The 18,152-nt window shown below is 38.3% G+C and overlaps 1 protein-coding gene across 30 annotated transcripts in view; it reads right to left on the reverse strand.

The window, feature by feature from the left end:
- Nucleotides 1-18,152, reverse strand: part of CAMK2D (calcium/calmodulin dependent protein kinase II delta) — a 167,530-nt gene that overhangs the window by 61,979 nt on the left and 87,399 nt on the right. For 20 of the 30 annotated variants that reach the window (XM_049815511.1, XM_049815515.1, XM_049815518.1 and 17 more), the window contains 3 exons: nucleotides 12,338-12,392; nucleotides 3,843-3,908; nucleotides 1,152-1,224 (listed from right to left, as the gene is read on the reverse strand). In XM_049815511.1, the coding sequence (XP_049671468.1) occupies nucleotides 1,152-1,224; nucleotides 3,843-3,908; nucleotides 12,338-12,392 (194 nt within the window). Of the gene's footprint in view, nucleotides 1-37; nucleotides 111-1,151; nucleotides 1,225-3,842; nucleotides 3,909-12,337; nucleotides 12,393-18,152 lie in introns of those variants that run through there. The other 10 variants (XM_049815514.1, XM_049815512.1, XM_049815528.1 and 7 more) reach the window with 2 other exon arrangements.

An 18,152-nucleotide genomic window follows, 5' to 3' on the forward strand; every position in this document is an offset into this window, starting at 1 on the left:
CCGGCTAGGGAGGGCTCGGCGGGGCAGCAGCACTCACCTTGAGGTCGCGATGGACAACGCCCATCTGATGGCAGTGTAGCACAGCCTCCAGGATCTGCTGAATGCAATGACTGCATGCAAACACCAGGGGCGCGTGTTAGTTCCAAGCGTGCACTCGCCGCCCGCACGCCCGCACAGCCAGGCGCCGGGGCGGCGGCGCGGGAGGGGGGCGGCGCGGGGGGGGGCGGCGGCGGTGGCGGCGGCGGGGCCGGGGCCGGGGCCGGGGCCGGGCGCCGCGCTCCCCGCTCCCCGCCGCCGCGCTCCGCGCCGCGCCGCCCCGGGCCGCTCAGAGCACGACGGCCTCAGGCACCGCCGCTGCGGGACCCCGCACGGTGGCGGCGGCAAGGGGCCAGCCTCGGAGACGTGCTTCGGGTCGGCTGCTTTTTTTTTTGGGGGGGGGGGGTGTCAATTTAGGTTTTTTTTTTTTCTAAGCACAATTTGAAACAGGAAAATGGTTGGAAGAGCATACGAATTGTGCCAATAATTCGTTGACGAGGTCACGTTAAATATTTGGCATCCTCTTTCCTCCTTTCCTTACCAAGAGCGCGCTCAGAGGCGTTTGAAATTGTAGCGGCCATTGAGGTAACAGAAAAAAACCCACTCCAAGCGAGGTGTTTTAGGTAAATTAGTAACTTCTCGCGGTCCAATTGAGTTGGCAATTAGCATCACTTGCCTGAGGGTTCGTCATACTCTAATGCAGCAGTGTGCGACCGGTTGTTCTGCTACTGCAACCCAGGGTCTCAGAACAGAAGTGGCGTTTAAATCTGCAAGCTGACATACATCACAGCCAAAGTTCACCTCCATGTGCATACACAGCGATACATGGACAGCCTTAATAGAATACCAGACACGTTTGACAGCACGGGGTAAAATCCAGCACCTTGGAAGGAGACAGTTTTTTTGGCAACCATTCCCCCTTTTGCCATGATGTATATTAGGCCTGTAGACTTGCAAACTGGAAAGAGGCGTCATGCATTATTCGTTCGTCTGGTTGTTTTGAGGGTGAGTAGGATAGGCAAGGGAACATCGCAGACAACCCACCCTCTGCCCCTACCCAGCGGATAAAAAACCCCAAAACTCTTATATCCAATTGATGGGCACCAGATACTGACCTTCAGGTCTCTGTGAACTATGCCATTTAGATGACAATGATTAACACTTTCTAGAATCTGCTGTATACAATGACTGCAAAGATACAAGGGCAGAATGGAAGGGAGAACATTTTAAAGGCACATAATCACATTAAATACAAAATAAAATAAAACTTAAAAAAAATATAAAGAACAAAACCAATTTTACACCTCCTGACAAGTCTTGATTGCACATTGAACTGGAACAAAACAATGTTGAATATAGAGATATTTCCAGCTCTAACACATCCAAAAAATAAAGCAAAACAAACAAAAAAACCAAAACAAACCAACAAAAAAACCAAAACAAAACCAAGAAAGACATTTAACATGGAACATATAACAACTATGAGACAGAATCATTAGATTGTATTTTCATTCAGCAGTATGGAAACTTCTTCCAGTTTCCGAAAACTGCTATACGAAAAATAAAGTGGAGGCAATAAAAAAATTAGTGATATGGTTTGTTTTTTTAAAATTTTTACAGTGAAGTTAACATTACAATGAGTGCTGAAACAAGAAAATTCTCAGAAATGAAATGATAATACAGAAAACAAATGAAACAAAAGTCAAAAGCTAAGGAAAAGCAAAACATTTCTCATTTTGAACCTAACGGTTTCTTAAAAACTACTAGTAGAATAAAGCCAAGTCATTCAAAAAGGTGGCATGCATTTTCATTTAAAATATCATCAAGAACTAGTTTAGTTAGGAGTCTCTCATGAAATGGAAATTCACATTAAAAATGTAGACAAACGTTTTACTTTGGGGCTTCAAATAATTTTATTAGCACCTATTTTTTTCCATGCCCAGGTTTGCAAGTTTTGGCCAGCCTATGATGCCAAAAAGCACAACTATTTATCTTTTAGAACACTGGAACTTTTTCAGGTGTTTTTCGGCACCACAAGAGTTTATAATTTATTTTTTTTAAGATATCCTTGTGGCAGAAGTCAGTGACTGTAAGAAATTGGTAGTAGTCAAGGGCCAAGGATTTGATACTGCTCATCCAAAATGTTTTGACTGTGGAATTCAGAAGGAATGGTCATAAATCAGTAACTGGAGCCCAAGCCTGAAAACCCTTTCTTATGCGAGTAGTTCACAACTCACTGAACTGGACTGCTTGTGTGAGTAAAGACTACTTGCGTGAGTAAGGGTTTGCAGGAGCAGACCAGTATTAACAGTCCTAGGATATGCATCTATAAAGTCCATTAACTACTATAGGGATACACACACACATACGCACTATATATATAGATATATATATATATACACACACACACGAATATATATATATAAATATATAAAAACACAGGGATGCCTGATAACTAGGTACTTCACTTATTTGGTCAAGTTTATACTGAATATATAAAATGCATATATATATCCTATATATATATATATGCACAGCCCCTTCCAATACATCATAATTCTAGAACAGAAAAGAGATTGTTGCAATTTTTCCTTTTAAATCACACGTATCTTTAAAACACACAATGACACCATATGCTGGCCTTTGGCATCAATATTAGAAATTTTGCTTGAATCACACAGCAGGCAAAAAAAACATTCAAAAACTTTTTAAAAATAGCCCCTCTCCGTCCACCCCACCTAAATTATTCATGTTGTTTTCTCTTTTACAGTGTGTTTTGCTATGTGTTGTTCCACACTTAAATGCTTAAAGTAATGATGTTTCCACCATTCCTACAGAAATTAGTAAGAGCAATAAACAGTGGAAGCTTCCTAATACTTAGAGTAACTTCTTGTTTGTTCATTATTATCCTACCACTGTTGTTAGGGACACTTAATGCTTTCCGGTCATCTGCCAATTAATTCCAAATGTAAAGGAATAACTGAGAATTATATGTACTAAATATGGACCAATGGTGGTGTGTGACTATGAACACACAAAAATATGAGGATTCTTTAAATTTACTTTGAGTTAAATTTTCTGTAAAGAGTGTGGTGGTAGAACATATTTTCCTTAAAGTAATCGACCACAATGTTTACAATTCATAATTATATGAGAATATTTAAGATTTATTATTATATGAGGGCAAAGATGGGAAAATGGCCCTGATACTTTATGTCAGCATGCAAATTATGATAATCGTCAACTTATTCTTCAAGTTTTTCAACAAGCACTTGCAGAAAATTGCTAGAGATTTCAAATTTGAGCTCAGACTATGAGGTGCACAGTATAATTGCTTATTGATGAAACACAACAAAATGTTTAAATATAAAAGGAAAGTAGTACTTCTGGACTGAGAACAAAAATTATATTTAATGTAAAAGTCTTTCAAGACCATCATATATTTCAAACTTTGATCAGCAAATGTAAGAATGCCTAGATGAGATAGCTGAAATGTTATGTCCAGTTTGCAGAGGAGAAAACTGGGTAAGATTTTAACAACTTCACAAACTTACGAAGATTTTAACAAACTGAGATCCAATTCCAGCCTTTTCAGACCCAGCACTGTTAAGATTTCATACTAGTTCACCACCACACAGTCGTGAGCTCAAAATGCCAAATTGTGCCCTTCCAAGTCTAAGAGAACTCTAGCAGAAATCCTAGAGTCTCACAGACGGTGCTAGTGAAACTGATGCCAAACACCATGAGATATTTAAGTAACTATCCTAGAATTATTAAAGGCCACATTAGAAAAACAAATTACTTACCTGGCATCTGCTTCACTATAATATTCTCTTGCAACTATATCTTCAAACAATTCACCTCCAGTGACTCTGTTAGAAAAAGCAAGGTGAGAAAGGAGATTTCAGAATTGAAAACATGCATCTTTAACTTGACAGAAGTCAGAGAGGAGTAACTGAAACATTTGTACAGAAATGCAAGAGATCTTGACCAGCAAGGTGAAGGAACTAAAGTCACAGGTTTGTCCATCCAAATCATTACATGAATAAAAAGGATGTGGTGGAAGAGCAATCGTAACCGGAAAATAAAAGCAAAGAGCAGCAGCTTAGCGGGCAAGATGCCATACATCAGTTAAGATATGTCAAGAATAGATAGTAAAACTGCAAGAATAAAAGGAACTGACCAGCAAGGAAAACTGTGGCTGAAATTCAGAACAGTTCAGGATAAATTGAGAACTGCAACGTAAGACAGGTATATGAAAGGAGAATATAATAATGCTAAAAAGAGAAAAGGGACTTTAAGTGTAGGTCAAAACACAACAGAGGTGTACCCATGTGCCCGAGTGGCTTGCTTTTTGTGCTTTTGCTAGAAAAAGCATTACCGAGTTGGACGGAGAGTATCAGTAGAAGCAGAGTACCTTAATCAGTTTAATGGCAGATTTTTTTCCTAGAAAATTTTCAGCTATCTTTGTTGAAAAAGTAGGAATAGTTCAGTGAAAGTGCCACTTAAAATAATTTAAGAGGCATTAATAGTACGAGGGAAGAACTGTATGATCCAGAGGAGAAGCAACTGTGTATGGTTGCATGCTTAGGATTTCACTGTACAACCAGTGGTTTAATAGTAGGAATTGGTTAAAAAGAAATAAAATCCTGTTGTTGTTGTAAGCCAAAGATGACAGTCCAGAATGAGTCACCAGCAGGATGCTGCCACAGTCTTGGAATGCATGTGAAATAGGATGACAGCAGTGACCTTAGATACAGCAGTAAAATCCCTCCTCGTACCATACACAGTTCTGGTCACTCACATTCAGAAAAGAGAATTGAAACAGCCATATGAGCAGAAAACTGCTACTAGGCTATCCACTCACTCATCATATCTTCTCAGAGAAGCAAAGTCAGTTTAGCTTGGCAAAGCAAAATTTAAGAGGGATGAAAATAAATACTGAAGACAAAGAGCATAAACTGCACTCTCCATAGAGGAGAGTTGTAAGGGACAATATTGGTAAAACTAATAAATAAGCGTATAATACCTGTGAGTAAATATAGGGTTAAAATCAGGAGAAGTTTTCTAACAATCATAAAACTGGTGTAATTAAACAGTTTTTAGTAAAGTAACTGAGACAGGTGCTCTATTTTTAAGATGAAGACTGATGAGCTTTTAAATAGAATTGTAAAACTCAGCTGCCTGTGTCAATAAGAGAGTGGGCTCAAAACAGGAAGACCTTTCCTGTACTGTCACATTTCTCTTTTATGGAATACACTGGCATACTTTCACAGCTACATGCAAATCTCCATATATCCAGGTGCTGTTTTGAACAGCTGAAAACAGATGCAAGCCTTGAAAACGCACACAATGTGGAGTACCCACGTGAGCGCAAAGCCTAACCAGAGCACCTAAACACAGCCTCAAAGGACAGGAAGGATGCACAAGTTAGTCTGACTCCGGCTTTCCAAAACCCTGATCCTACTGATATGCCAACATAAGTAATTCCTAGATGGGAGATCAGTGTTCGTATTTCAATACTGTTTATGAGTGTAGTGAACTTTCATAAAGCACATTATATTCTCAATAAATTCCCACATGTAAAAGCCAGAGTGGGCTACAAGGTGCTTAAAGATTAAGATGCTTAAAAATCTATACTGCAATAAATACAATCATTATTGAATACAATTAAGTTTAATAGGATTAAAAAATTAAAAATGAAGATACTTCGAATCTTCAGAACCATAACATTCATTTGCAAATTGCTGTACTAACAGTTTGTTGTAGATCCCAGTTATTCAGTCACATAAGATGACGACAGAAATGACCTGCTCAACCAGCAGCATAGGCTCCTTTCTCCAAGGAGGCCAGTTAAAAACTTTATTTTCATGTTTCCATTTACATTTGGGCTACATCTTCCTTTTTTCTGAGTTTACACCTTACTGACTTTCTGAAGTAATCACTTTCAAGTAACAGAATGCTATTATGTACAAAAGTCTGCAATAAAATCTGGAGGAGGTAAAATAGCTGGTTGCCTGATTTGTACTCTCTCTCTCTCTCTTTTTGTTTTTGTCTTCTACCTTCCAGAAACTGGCTTTGGTTGCTGTTACACAAAATGTTTGATTGATGCATATTTTGACAGTCTTTGATACCTCCTTTTTGCATATATGTTTGTCTACAACGGTTCTGGTAAAGAGGAATAATTCTCCCTTTGTGATGAATGAAAAAGACAAAGCATCCTTTGATCTTATTCTTCCCTAAAACACTCATTTTTGATCCAAGCCAAAAAAGAAGAGAAAAAGCTTTAGTCATCAAAGTGCGTTTCAGTGGGAGAGAACACCAAGCTGATGCTTGTTCTTCTTAAGCACAGAGAAAAGATGGGGATGTGCATTCTTATTCACTGACACTAAACATTTGCTTGGCATTCATAACCATTGTTAAACGATGAAAAAATAAAAACAAGAACAGAGCAGGTGAATTTCACTGACAACTGAATGAGTAGTCAAGAATTCCCACGCTCTGTCACTCTGAAGGATACCATAGGAATAATCCTCAGAAGACAGATAAATGGCCATAATGAAGGAGGGTAGCGCAGGGGAGTAAGAGAGGCCAGAACTCACTTGCATCTCCTGAGCCTCTGACTCTTGAGAAAATCGCTATAGCTGTGTTAGTGGTCTTTGCTCACTGAGCATACATGGGCAATGTGCCCTTGCAGCAAAAAAGGTCAACTGCACAGCCAGCAGGTTGAAGAAAGCAATTCTTCCCTTGCATTTGGTACTTGTGAGATCACACCTAGAGTACTGTGTCGCCATTTGGGCTTCCCAGTATGTGAATGACACCAACATAATGAACTGTGTCTAACGGAGGGCCACCAAGACCGTTAGAGTTGGAGGCACGTGGAGAGGCTGGGATAATTGAGTTTGGTCACCGTTATGACAGGAAGATTCAGGGGAGATCCCATTGCTGTCTACAGCTCTCTAATGGGTGGATACACAGAGACAGCATGAAAGGCAACAGACAAGCTGAAACACCAGAAATACCAAATATAAGGATTTTTCCTTTCCTTATTGTTATTATAATTATTCACTATGCACTTGTTGCTCAAAGAGGTTGTGGAATTTCTATCCTTGAAGATGTTCCAACCTTGACAAATATCTGAGCATCTTGATACAACTGGACCTTGTTCAAGAAGTGGGTTAGACCAGATAACCTCTAGGGATCCTTACCAACCTACATTATTCACTGATTTTATAAATAAAGAACAGAGCAGTTACCAATAAACATTTTATGCTTTATACAGTTTCTAATACCAAAGTGGCTACAAAGCATTCTACTCCTTATTAGATGTCACTTTGCTAGGTGGATTTTCTCCCCCCTGTATCTTCAATTATGAAACACGATGGCTAGGGAAGGACCCAAGATACCTATCATGAATACAAATGACACACATAGAAGAGGTCCTTAGTTATGAGGTTCTCCTTGGACAGCAAAGGCCATGACCTGAAACAAAAGTGTGATGCGTGGCTCTGTGCTACCTCTCCGTTACCAGTAACGGCACCAAATAGCCTTACATGGAGAGGTGTGCTGAAATCAGAACTCTTGGAGGTTTTGCTGATCAACAAAAATACTTAGGCTGATCTCTGAAATCAAATTACAGAAGGAAATTAAAATAGAGGACTTACTTATAGTTTGACTGCTGCTTCTGTTAAACGTTTAGGGTTTTTTTTCCCCTATGCTGAAACAATGAAAAACTGATACATCGTACCATTCGGGTGGGGTGGGAATTATACACAGATTCTAGTCCGTGTACTTAGAAGGAAACTACCAGCATAGTTAGAACTACAAATATATCCAGGTAGGCTATATACAATGTAAGTGAAGACTGTAAAGCAGAGGGTAAAAAGTAAAAAAACCCACAACTTTGGGCCGTCACTATAAAGCTACGTGAACAGCTGCCAAGCTACTTTCTCCCCACAAGATTAAAATGGGAAGTAAATGGAACTCAATGCCTTTCTGATACAGACATGTTGTCAACTTCAGTGATGTCTTATTTTGTGAAGGACATTCATTACATGAGCTCTAGTAACTTTCAGGGTACAAATTAAAAGCCACTGGTTCTCACAAATTATTATTAATACTTCGTAATTTTCTGACAAGCATACTGAAATGACAAATAAAGCATGTGGGTTTGATTAAACAAAAGAAGTACAAGCAGCATGTAGAAACACCAAGGCCCTCTGCACCAGGTATGTCTTTCAGAAAAACTGCAGAGAGGAGCAAGCAGAAGGATTCCATGTACAAAGGATGCTACTTCTATTTACCTCTCAGAAGAGGTACCGTTAGAAGCAGTTTTCAACTGCTTCATTCAGCTGACTTTCTATACTTACTAAAACAAATTACTGCATTTCCTTACAGTGTTAAATGCCACATTTCTTTGTTGCAAACATTCATAACACCACATACAAAAATACACAACTTCATGTACCACCTTTGACCGATTAGAGAATTTACAAATATAAGAAGGTATTTAAAAGGAACTCCCAAATTAGCAAAGGTAGCTAAAAAAGCCTCTGCTGATGATCACACTGGTGTTGTTTACTCCCAGCTTCTATTTCTTAATTCTTAAACTGCTTTCACAATGAAGGTGAGAGGAAGCAATCTTACAAAATTACAGTGGCCATATACTTTTTACATTTATCTGTGACCTTTCTACTTCCAAAAAGAAAGGTTCGGGCACTTACCCTAGGCAAACATTGTTGTGCAATTAGGCTTTTTTTTTTTGTATTTTTGTTTCTTCTACACAGTACACTCCCTTTACTTGGGATTCAACAGCGACACCAGGATTCTAAATGTACCAATTGTTGCATCTCATCCAGTGCATTAAAATGGGAGACACTGAAAAAAGAGAATCTCATTGACTTGCACAAGAGAGTCTTCAAGTGCTACAGCTGTTTTCATTCAGATACAGCAATTAATACTGACAGAATTCATTGGATTTGAACTCATCTAGCATCATTAACGCTGAAGACAACCTCATTCATGCTTAGCAACTGAAATGGGCTGATAGGGACACGCAAATCCTAACTACAGTTGCCTTAACCAATAAGGGAAGAGGAGCAAGAAACTTCATGAAGCCCATTCCTGATCTTACTATGCAGATTTTATTAATCCGCAAATCACGTCACTATAACTAGTGAGAGAAACATCAAAGGAGCAAGTCCTTTGCTCGGGAGAAGTATCACAGAAGGCTACCTTTCTTTATTTTCTAAAATAAGTAGAAGCCATATTGGTAGATCAGTAAGATGCCTCTGTTCCTTGGCAGTGACATCAACGAGACCTTGAAAATCACTACTTCGCCTAGTCAAGTGCAAAACTACCACCATATTCCAGAATGACATCACCATGCATATATTTCAGAGATGAGGAGTCAGCAACCAAAGATAAATTTTGTGTGTGGATGCGTGTGTATGATATGTCAGTACTTCAGTGCATCTATTTCTCTTATATTCACGGCTTCTTACAGGAACACCCTGATATTGCATTTTGTCAGAAAGCACATATTTCATTGTTCAATGTCCAGTTTCCACGTGGATTTTAAAAGACTTCCACTAGACACTAGAACTCCTCACCCAGACACATGCCTCTCACAGAGCATGTTAATCACTTTTTTCCATAAAATAAAAGCACAGCTATCACTGAGGTATACAAGCAAAGCAACAGGCTTCTCCTTCGATTTGCAGGCATCTCTATGACATTAATTCAAAAGAGATTATTAGAAATTCAAAATAGCAGGTGATAATGATTGGGTTTTTTCTATTCACAGAAAAAGCACTCTTCCTCTTCACGTTCTGATGTAGGATGCAGTCTAACAGAAATTTCTAAAAAACCAGTTGTACTGAATCCCACACAGTCTGAAAGAAATCATTAAGATAATGACATAATGGTATGCATGGGTGGAGTGACAGTGTTACACCACAGTCAGGCTCCTGTTGAATAAAAATTAAATAAATAAATAAAAGCATGTACTTGGCCTTCATATTAAAGAAGTCCATATGGTACCTTTTTTTGTGGCAAGCCTTTTATGTACATTTAAACAAGCCACTAACCCACATATTTTTAACTGCAGTAAAAGATGAAGTTTCACTAATAAATAGTATTAGTGAGCATTAAAGCAGTAATTTCTTAGTCTGAATTAAAAATTAACTGTGAACAGCCATCCTTACTAATTAGGCAAAAGTTCTTCATGAATGCAACATGATGCTTTTCCAAAGACAACTAACAGTCAGTACAGTCACTACTTCTACCACTTAGACGTTTTCTTTTTTGCAAAATAAGTCGTTTTGACAAAAAACCCAAACCACATGATCAAAACATAAAAAGCTGTGTGTGTGTATTTATGTGTGTACATATATATATATATATATATATATATATGTTGAAGCCCTCTTTTTTTGAAGAGGATGAAAACCAAAACCATGTGGACCATTCTAGATGAACAGCATACATTTCAGTCTGTTCCTATGTTTGCCCTGAATGCGACTGACAGGGAAAAAGAGGAAGTTCTTGCCAGCACAGAATGCTTCCTGCAGAATCTAGCTTTCTGCCAAGACAGTATCTTTGGGTTAGGTATTAATTTTTGTTGCAGAACACAGACTTCTATTTGTTCTGTTATTATCAAGATACAGATAGTGGTATCTACAACTTTGAAGTTGTTCAAATGCCTTCTAGTTCACATTCCCTTGAGATATGTCTGGCATTATGTATTCAATTTAAGGCAGAAGTGGACTAACTGCAGTTACAGTAGGCCATAGTTTCTAACAGTACAGTAGAACAACAAAGAAATAAAATTGCCACCAGTGTATAGAAGGGATACTGTCCCTAGAACTAAGAATTCTACATGCGCTTCTTGGAAATATTCAGGAAGATTTCCTTTGTAGCCCTTAAAAAAAAAAAAAAAAAAAAAAGAGCGAAACAAAACCCAGTGCATGTCAGAGAACAAGTATGCATGTTGTTCCCTAGAGCTATTTCCAAGTCAACAGTCAGAGCACTTACCTGGGATATATACAAATCAGATACAGGTTCCTATTAAGCCCAGTTAGGATTTGAGTACTGAATCCTGAATGCCTTCACTGCAGACAGGCTATTTAATATTTTTGTATTGCTAGTCTGAAATCTAGTCTTGAAGAAGTCTTCACAGATTTCTTGAAAAAAAATTAAGTCCAAAAATAAAACAGAATGTAACCTGACCATGAAAGCACGCAACTGATTGTGAAGATCCAAGTTCTAACTTACGTACGCTGAATGCAAATATTTCAGTTTGTATGCTTAGAAATGAGCTATTTCACAGTTCTAGGGGAAATAATGTATTCTCCTCCTAATCAGCAAAACCATGTTGGGCCTAAGAAAGCTCTTGGGGGTGAGGACTGGGGGGTGTTGTTTGTCAAAAACATCAACTGCCCTGGAAAAATCTGCAGTTGAAATAGGTAATTTTACTTAAATAAGTCAGTTCTGCAAGGCAATTCCTAATAATTCATGTTTGCCCATACCCAGAACCAAAAGCAGTAACTTTTCAAGCGAGCAGAAAAGTTTGCCTGTCCCAGGGAAGAATGAAGATCATCAGTGTCTCTTTTTAAGTTAAGAGTCCGAGACACATCGTTCATGTTGCCACCATCCCTTCTTCCACTAAACAGCCTATCTAGAAGAAACAGCTCCACATATGCACAGTCACTACATGAAGAGCTCACAGGACTGAAATTCCTGAAGCAAAATGGGAAATAAGTAGAAAACTTCCTTTCTATATGCTGGGCATTTTACATTCTGAATGGTGTCAGAATGAAACACTCTAAGTATCAGTAAGATATGAATCAGGAGTAAAATACCGAAACATTCTTTCCCTCTAGGAAAGTCAGGCTTACCCTGCAATCCAGCAATGGAGTTCTTCTGTAGAGAAACTATTCTTCCATATGTTTTTTTTAATGTTTCCTTTACAGACAATTGGCTTGGAGTAAATTATTTTTTCCCGAGTCATACTTTTCATGCAACTTTTACTTATGTACCTATATTTTATATTAAAATCCATTTAAACCGTGGCCCTACTTTTTCAAAGTTCTTAATATGGATTTCTTACAGTGACACTTACAAATCAGTTCTTGCACATACAAATAACCAAATACATTACTATCCTTCCAGCTCTGTTTACATCTGTTTGTCCAACTCACTGCACCAGAACCATGCATTTATCTTGTGAGCTTGTATTTGCATCTATAACTTTGAATACCACATCCCCAACATGCTAAACATACACAAAACACATACTTACAAGTCAAAGACTAAGTAATGGAATCCTTCTTCTGATATGCTGTCATGAAGCCGCACTGTAGAAAGGGGGGAAAAAAAGATAAACACCAGTCATCTTTTTCATGTCTTTAATGTCTGTCTTTGATTTTGGGGGAGAAGGGAGGCTTATAATTCTACTATAGAGCTGATATTGTATCTGTCTGTGTTCTCATCTGTGGGGGGTGTTTTGTTTTTTTTTCTTTACCCTCAGAATCATCTTTTTCATAAGGTGAGATAAAACTATGCCACAGAAGAATGCTGCAGTCTTTTCCTACCACCTCCTGCATGTATGGGCACATACACACACGCTGCACCTTGCCTTTGCCCTTCATGGTGAATCATGACTAAACAAGTACTAAAAGCACAGTCAGACTTCATCTTAATATACTGTATTAATATGATTCCACTACTTTTTTCCTAGGCGGAACCTCTGCTCAATCTTTTAAATAGTACACGCAGGAGTCCCCAGTCACTGGACTTTTATTATCTTAAAACTGTATTCTTAATGCGATACACAACTATTTTCTCAGCAGTATTACATCTTAAAAGTTTTAAACAAGATGGGGAAAAAAAAGAAGCCACAATTAATCATAGATTTCAGCAGAATAACAAACTCTAAGGGCTATGTTAAGAAATTCCATCATCAGACAATAGATGCTGATTCTGAAAACATCACTGCAAACAAAAAGCATTTGACTATACTAAAATAAATGGGGTCAAAAAGGGAGCAAGCTATGTTCCGGCTCATATTTCTATTACATATGTATCTATTTCCCTTTTATCTTCTGACCTGCCATCCACTTCAACCACATGAATGGTGAAGAGCCGCAAAGAGATAAATCTACTGGCAGATTGATGCCCACCAATCTACACTGAATTTCCACAGTGGCAGCCAACACCACCGCTGAGAGACTAAAGCAATGGCTCTGGGAGTAGCCACCCCCCTGCTGTGGGTGCTCAGCCAGACCTACAAACAGCAAGGGTGGGCAGGAAGAGAAAAGGAGCGAGTGCTTGGGGGTGTGACAGCTCAGCAAGGTAACTGCCTCTCATTAAATCACTGTGAAGAGCCATTTCTGGAAAGATGTAAGGTGCATGAGAGGACTTGCCAGAAGCAAAAGGATGTGATGTCTAGAACATAGTCATTAGCTTTTCCAGTGCTTGTCACAGCCAACAAACTTACAGCATCCTAAAGATTAAAACCCCACGTCATGTTTACATACACCTATGTATCCATATCTAAAGTTTTCCCTGAAAAAGCACTAGTCAGCTGCAGAACCTTCACTTTGAATTTTAAGAATTCGAATCACATCATGGTAGAACTATGAATTAAGTCCTGAGGTTTTTCTTAATTACTTTAAATGTAATGGCTATTTCCAAAGCTAATTTTCCCACAACACGTGAAGCTTTGTCAGTAGTTTGATCCAAATCATTATCACATACGGAACCAAATAAAAAATAGCAGGGTACCCTAAAATTGCTTCGTGTTCAAAACTGAGCTGATGAAGAAAGTGTAAAAGAAAAGGATTTTCAGATTTCCCTAGATGGTAGCTTTATGTATTTATCATTTTTTATACAGTACATGACATTAAAAAAAAATAAGATCAAATAAACATGACTTTTTTACTTAATAATATTTAGCCCAGGGAAACATCTTGTGTTTACACAGTACTGAAGAGAAAACCAGCTCTTGGCTGACTCACTGCCCAGAGCTTGTGATGATTCCGAAGAGCCAAGTAGGTCTAAATCAGAATTTGTGGGTTTGGCTAGTTCTACATTCTAGATTTGCCTTCAGTTTTTACAAAGTGCAAGCCTTGAGCATGAAAGACTAAGGTAATACATTGCTGCTACCCTCCCCCAACCAAAATCAACTTACTTTCTGGTTGCATTAGTTTGAGTTGAGATTTCAATACCCCCAAACATCTGGTCTTTAAAGCAAATCAAATGTGAGATGAGACACCAGGTACTAGCCTAGAACAGTACCCTGAAATTTCTAGTTCAGAACAGAGACCCCTAAAACATCTGGCTTTTGAGTACACTACTTCGTACAGTAGCATCAAAGATACTACTCATGAATGAGTGCACAGAAATGGGATTTAGTACAGACACTTGGGTATGTCACAGAGATGCAACATAACCCTAAAATAGTAAATTTTGGAGTGCAGCTAGTATGTTTTGCGTATACCTCTCCAAAAAAGTTTTTAAAACTTTTAAAGATTTAATACATAGCAAATTGTACCTTTTGATAGAAACTGCCTGTTCCTGAAATAGATTCATAACAACTCAAAGCATGGTTCTTCTGTGCAGACTTTTTAAATTCAAAGCAGCATTCCTCTCCTTGCTGCTTGCTAAAAGGATTCGATTCAAACAGGCAGAAGCCTTCATATTCCATTTCCCATATCCTGTATGGATATTGAGAACTACCAAATACTTCTGGTGAGGCAGAATATTTGCTGCCAACTGCTTTCAAAGAGCTCTGAAGCATGTAAAACAAGCTAGATTTTTGAAACATCTTTAGTGAATTGAAACAAAGTATTAAATCTTAAAATTTAGAAATTAAATCCACCTTTAAAGTATTACTTTGGTATTAAAACCAGACACTCTTGGCTTAAGCTTGTGGCTACAGAACAGTCAACAGCCTATATTCATATGCATACTTACTCTATTTTCGTGGTTCACTCCTACTGCTCCAGTGTGGATTTGCTAGCAACCAGTTGAAGCAAAGGACTGTACTTTTAATTACCGCTGTATTTTTCAAACACAGAATGACTTCCTTACATGCATTTATGAGAAAGTCATCTCCTAGGTAAGAATGAAGTCAGCATGACTACAGTCATTAAGGCACAGTTTTAAAACTATGACCCTGAAGCGACAAAGTCATAGGAGAAGAATAACCGAAATGCCTTTGGTTCAAGGCAATACAAAACCCCTCTTTTGCTCTTTTTTTTTTTTCTTTCTTTCTTTTTAAATAATCATGTCTACCACTTGTACTGCTAGGAGTATCCATATTTAAGCCTATAAATACTTCATATTTATACAGACTGAAATAGACACACTATAACCGCTATTACATATAGATACCAGAAGCTCCATACAGAAGAGTAGCATATTCCTACTATGTCAGAGAAGATAAATAGCTTACTCAACACCACACAGCATATCAAAACTAGAGCCAAGAGTACAAGTTCTATCTTGGATAGAGGCATCTGTCATATTCCTGTCACTAAGCAGACCGGCCCAGCACCACGTGAAGGGGCTTCTAGAGCTTCGCTGCCTGCCTGAAACGGGAGGTACTCTTGCTTTGTCACATCTTTTTCTAGAAGAGGGTTTCTTTGTTCAGTGTCACTGGAGAACCATAGCTCCCTTCTGACTAGAAAAGGACTGCTATTTGAGATGATGGATGACGTTTTTCTCAGCCTGGTGAGGCTATGTCGTTACTAGCCAAACTCTAGTCTCACATGTCCATGGGGATATCTTCTTCAAGGATCATGTTCTTTCTTTTTCTTTTCCCAAATGTCTGAATCATAGAAGTGATATGGGATAGATCTTTCTCTGAATCAGGATCACATGCCCCAGATTGTCTCTGAAAAGGAAAACAGACTGAGGCAGCCAGTGAAGATCAAAACTACTTTTTGGCAAGTGCTTATGTTTGCTTCTTCGGTCAGTTCAGATACTGTTTTATGTCAGTAAATCTGCTAGGTGAAAATCCCAAATAAGCATGGGCGAAGGAGAAGAATCTGTGGAGAAGACAAGACAGCCTGACAATCTGGAGTAAAGGGTGCATGACAGCACAGAGGCAAGTCCAGCACAGGCCAGACTTTGCTAGTGCATTCTGCCTGCAACTCAGCTTTTCACTGAGAAAGACAAGGGATGTCATGATGACAATTTAAGAGGCTATTCACAAAGTTTAAGAGGTGATTCACTACAAAAAGTACTTGTGTATTCAATGCAGATATATATAGTTCTTTACACACATGTATCAGGCAGGATTCAGGCACGACAAACCAAAAGGCAGCAATTACAAAGATTATTCATCCAATATAAGAACTCCCATCAGTAAACCACTCTGCAATTCCTATTCCTCCAGAGACATGAAAAGCATTGATGAGTAGAAACAGTTCCATTTATCTTTTTTTAAAAGATTACAGTTAGACCTAATCATTATTAATTGGAGTTGTTTCATGAGTGCTGTCATGACGAAACACGTTATATGGCAGAAAGGACACGAGTAATTTTTTTGCTCTCCTGCCTGCTGCGGCACTACGGTCATTCCCTCCAGTGGGTGACAGAGAAGGTGTTTAACATCCTTTGACAACAAAGTTGTTGCTCTTCAGAAAACTGCTTGAAATGCCTGATAGGAATCCAGGGAGCACACAGCTCTTTCTTTTGGAAAAATACTATAAGCCCACAAAAGATCAGGAGTATTCCTTTGGCTTCAGCACCGATTTTCATCTGAAATACTTTCCAATTACCACTCTGTGATAGTCATTATAATAATTTAAGGGAGAACTCCTATTGGGTTTATTAGCTTTGTATTTAGCCATTAGTGTGAGCAAGTTCCAATCAGATAGAAAATTAAAATAATCTCCTTTATTTGACTTTTTGTGCTGAACTATAGTATTTTGTGTCCATTTTACAGAAAACAGCTTGCTGTAACGGCCAAGCAACCTTATTATCTTCTTTCTGAATTTCTGCCTTTAAAGAAAAAAAAAATATCAAAATAATAGTATTCCACATACTTTCAATGAATTTTTTCTAGGTAATTCAAATTCCAGGTAATTCCAGCTAATTCAAATTCTTCCAGGTATGGAGACAAGTCAAACAGTAGAAAAAGTCAGATAAAAATTCTTCAGGATAAAGATATCTAATCTTATCTAAAACTATTGCCTAAAAAAATTATTTTTGTGAAACTGCTGAAGTGGTAATTTTGATAAATTTGGTATCTGATTTAGTTCACATTACAAAGACAAAATATTTGAGAAGACTGAACTTCAAACAGAAGTTACAGTCCATGGTCAGTACAGCAGCTGCACAAATGTGCATGGAGGTGTCAAACTGCCAGAGTGCCGCTCATTAGGGAAGACTCTTTCCATGCAATCCCATTCATCGTGTTTATTAACGGAGCATGGAAAGAGATAACGTAGTTAATGGTAATGTAGTTAAAGACACTCATTTGCCCTTTGGTGCTAAAGATTAAGATCTATGGACTCCCTGAAGAGTTAATCCTGTAACTGTGCAGCTAGATGTCTCAAATTAGTGCACTTTTAGGAAGTTAGAGGGGCCATTCGTCAGCAGTGCAAGTTTAAAATGGGTCTGAAAGTCACAAAAGCTTATGTCGTATTTGCTGAAATATGCAAATCATTTCTTCATGTTCCTGCCTTCCTGCAAGAAGAGTGAAAACGGGACAGAAGTGCCTTTCCTCCTTGTTCACTTCCAAAAGTGTACTGGAGTATTTATGCAGATTTTACACAGATCACTCTTATTAGAAAAAAAACTTTTAAAAATTAACTTAATTACTTAATGGAAGGAATTTGATGGAATGATTTAATTTAATCTTCGGTTTTCTATGAATTGGTATCTGCCTGCCACTGGGTATGGGATAAGTTGTTGCATTTGAAAATAACGAGGTAGAACAAAACCTGAAAAAACTCAGTCACTGAAAAGGTATAACCAGATATGGTTTTTGGTAATATTTGAACCACTCAATTTTCTATTTCAAAACACTTGTCTATAAGCATTTTCTGCTCTCTCATCTCTGACAAAGAATGCCTCGTGCTCAGCAAAACCGCTTGGCTGAGAAG

Source organism: Accipiter gentilis, chromosome 12 (assembly GCF_929443795.1).
Source record: "Accipiter gentilis chromosome 12, bAccGen1.1, whole genome shotgun sequence".
NCBI classification, from domain to species: Eukaryota; Metazoa; Chordata; class Aves; order Accipitriformes; family Accipitridae; genus Astur; species Astur gentilis.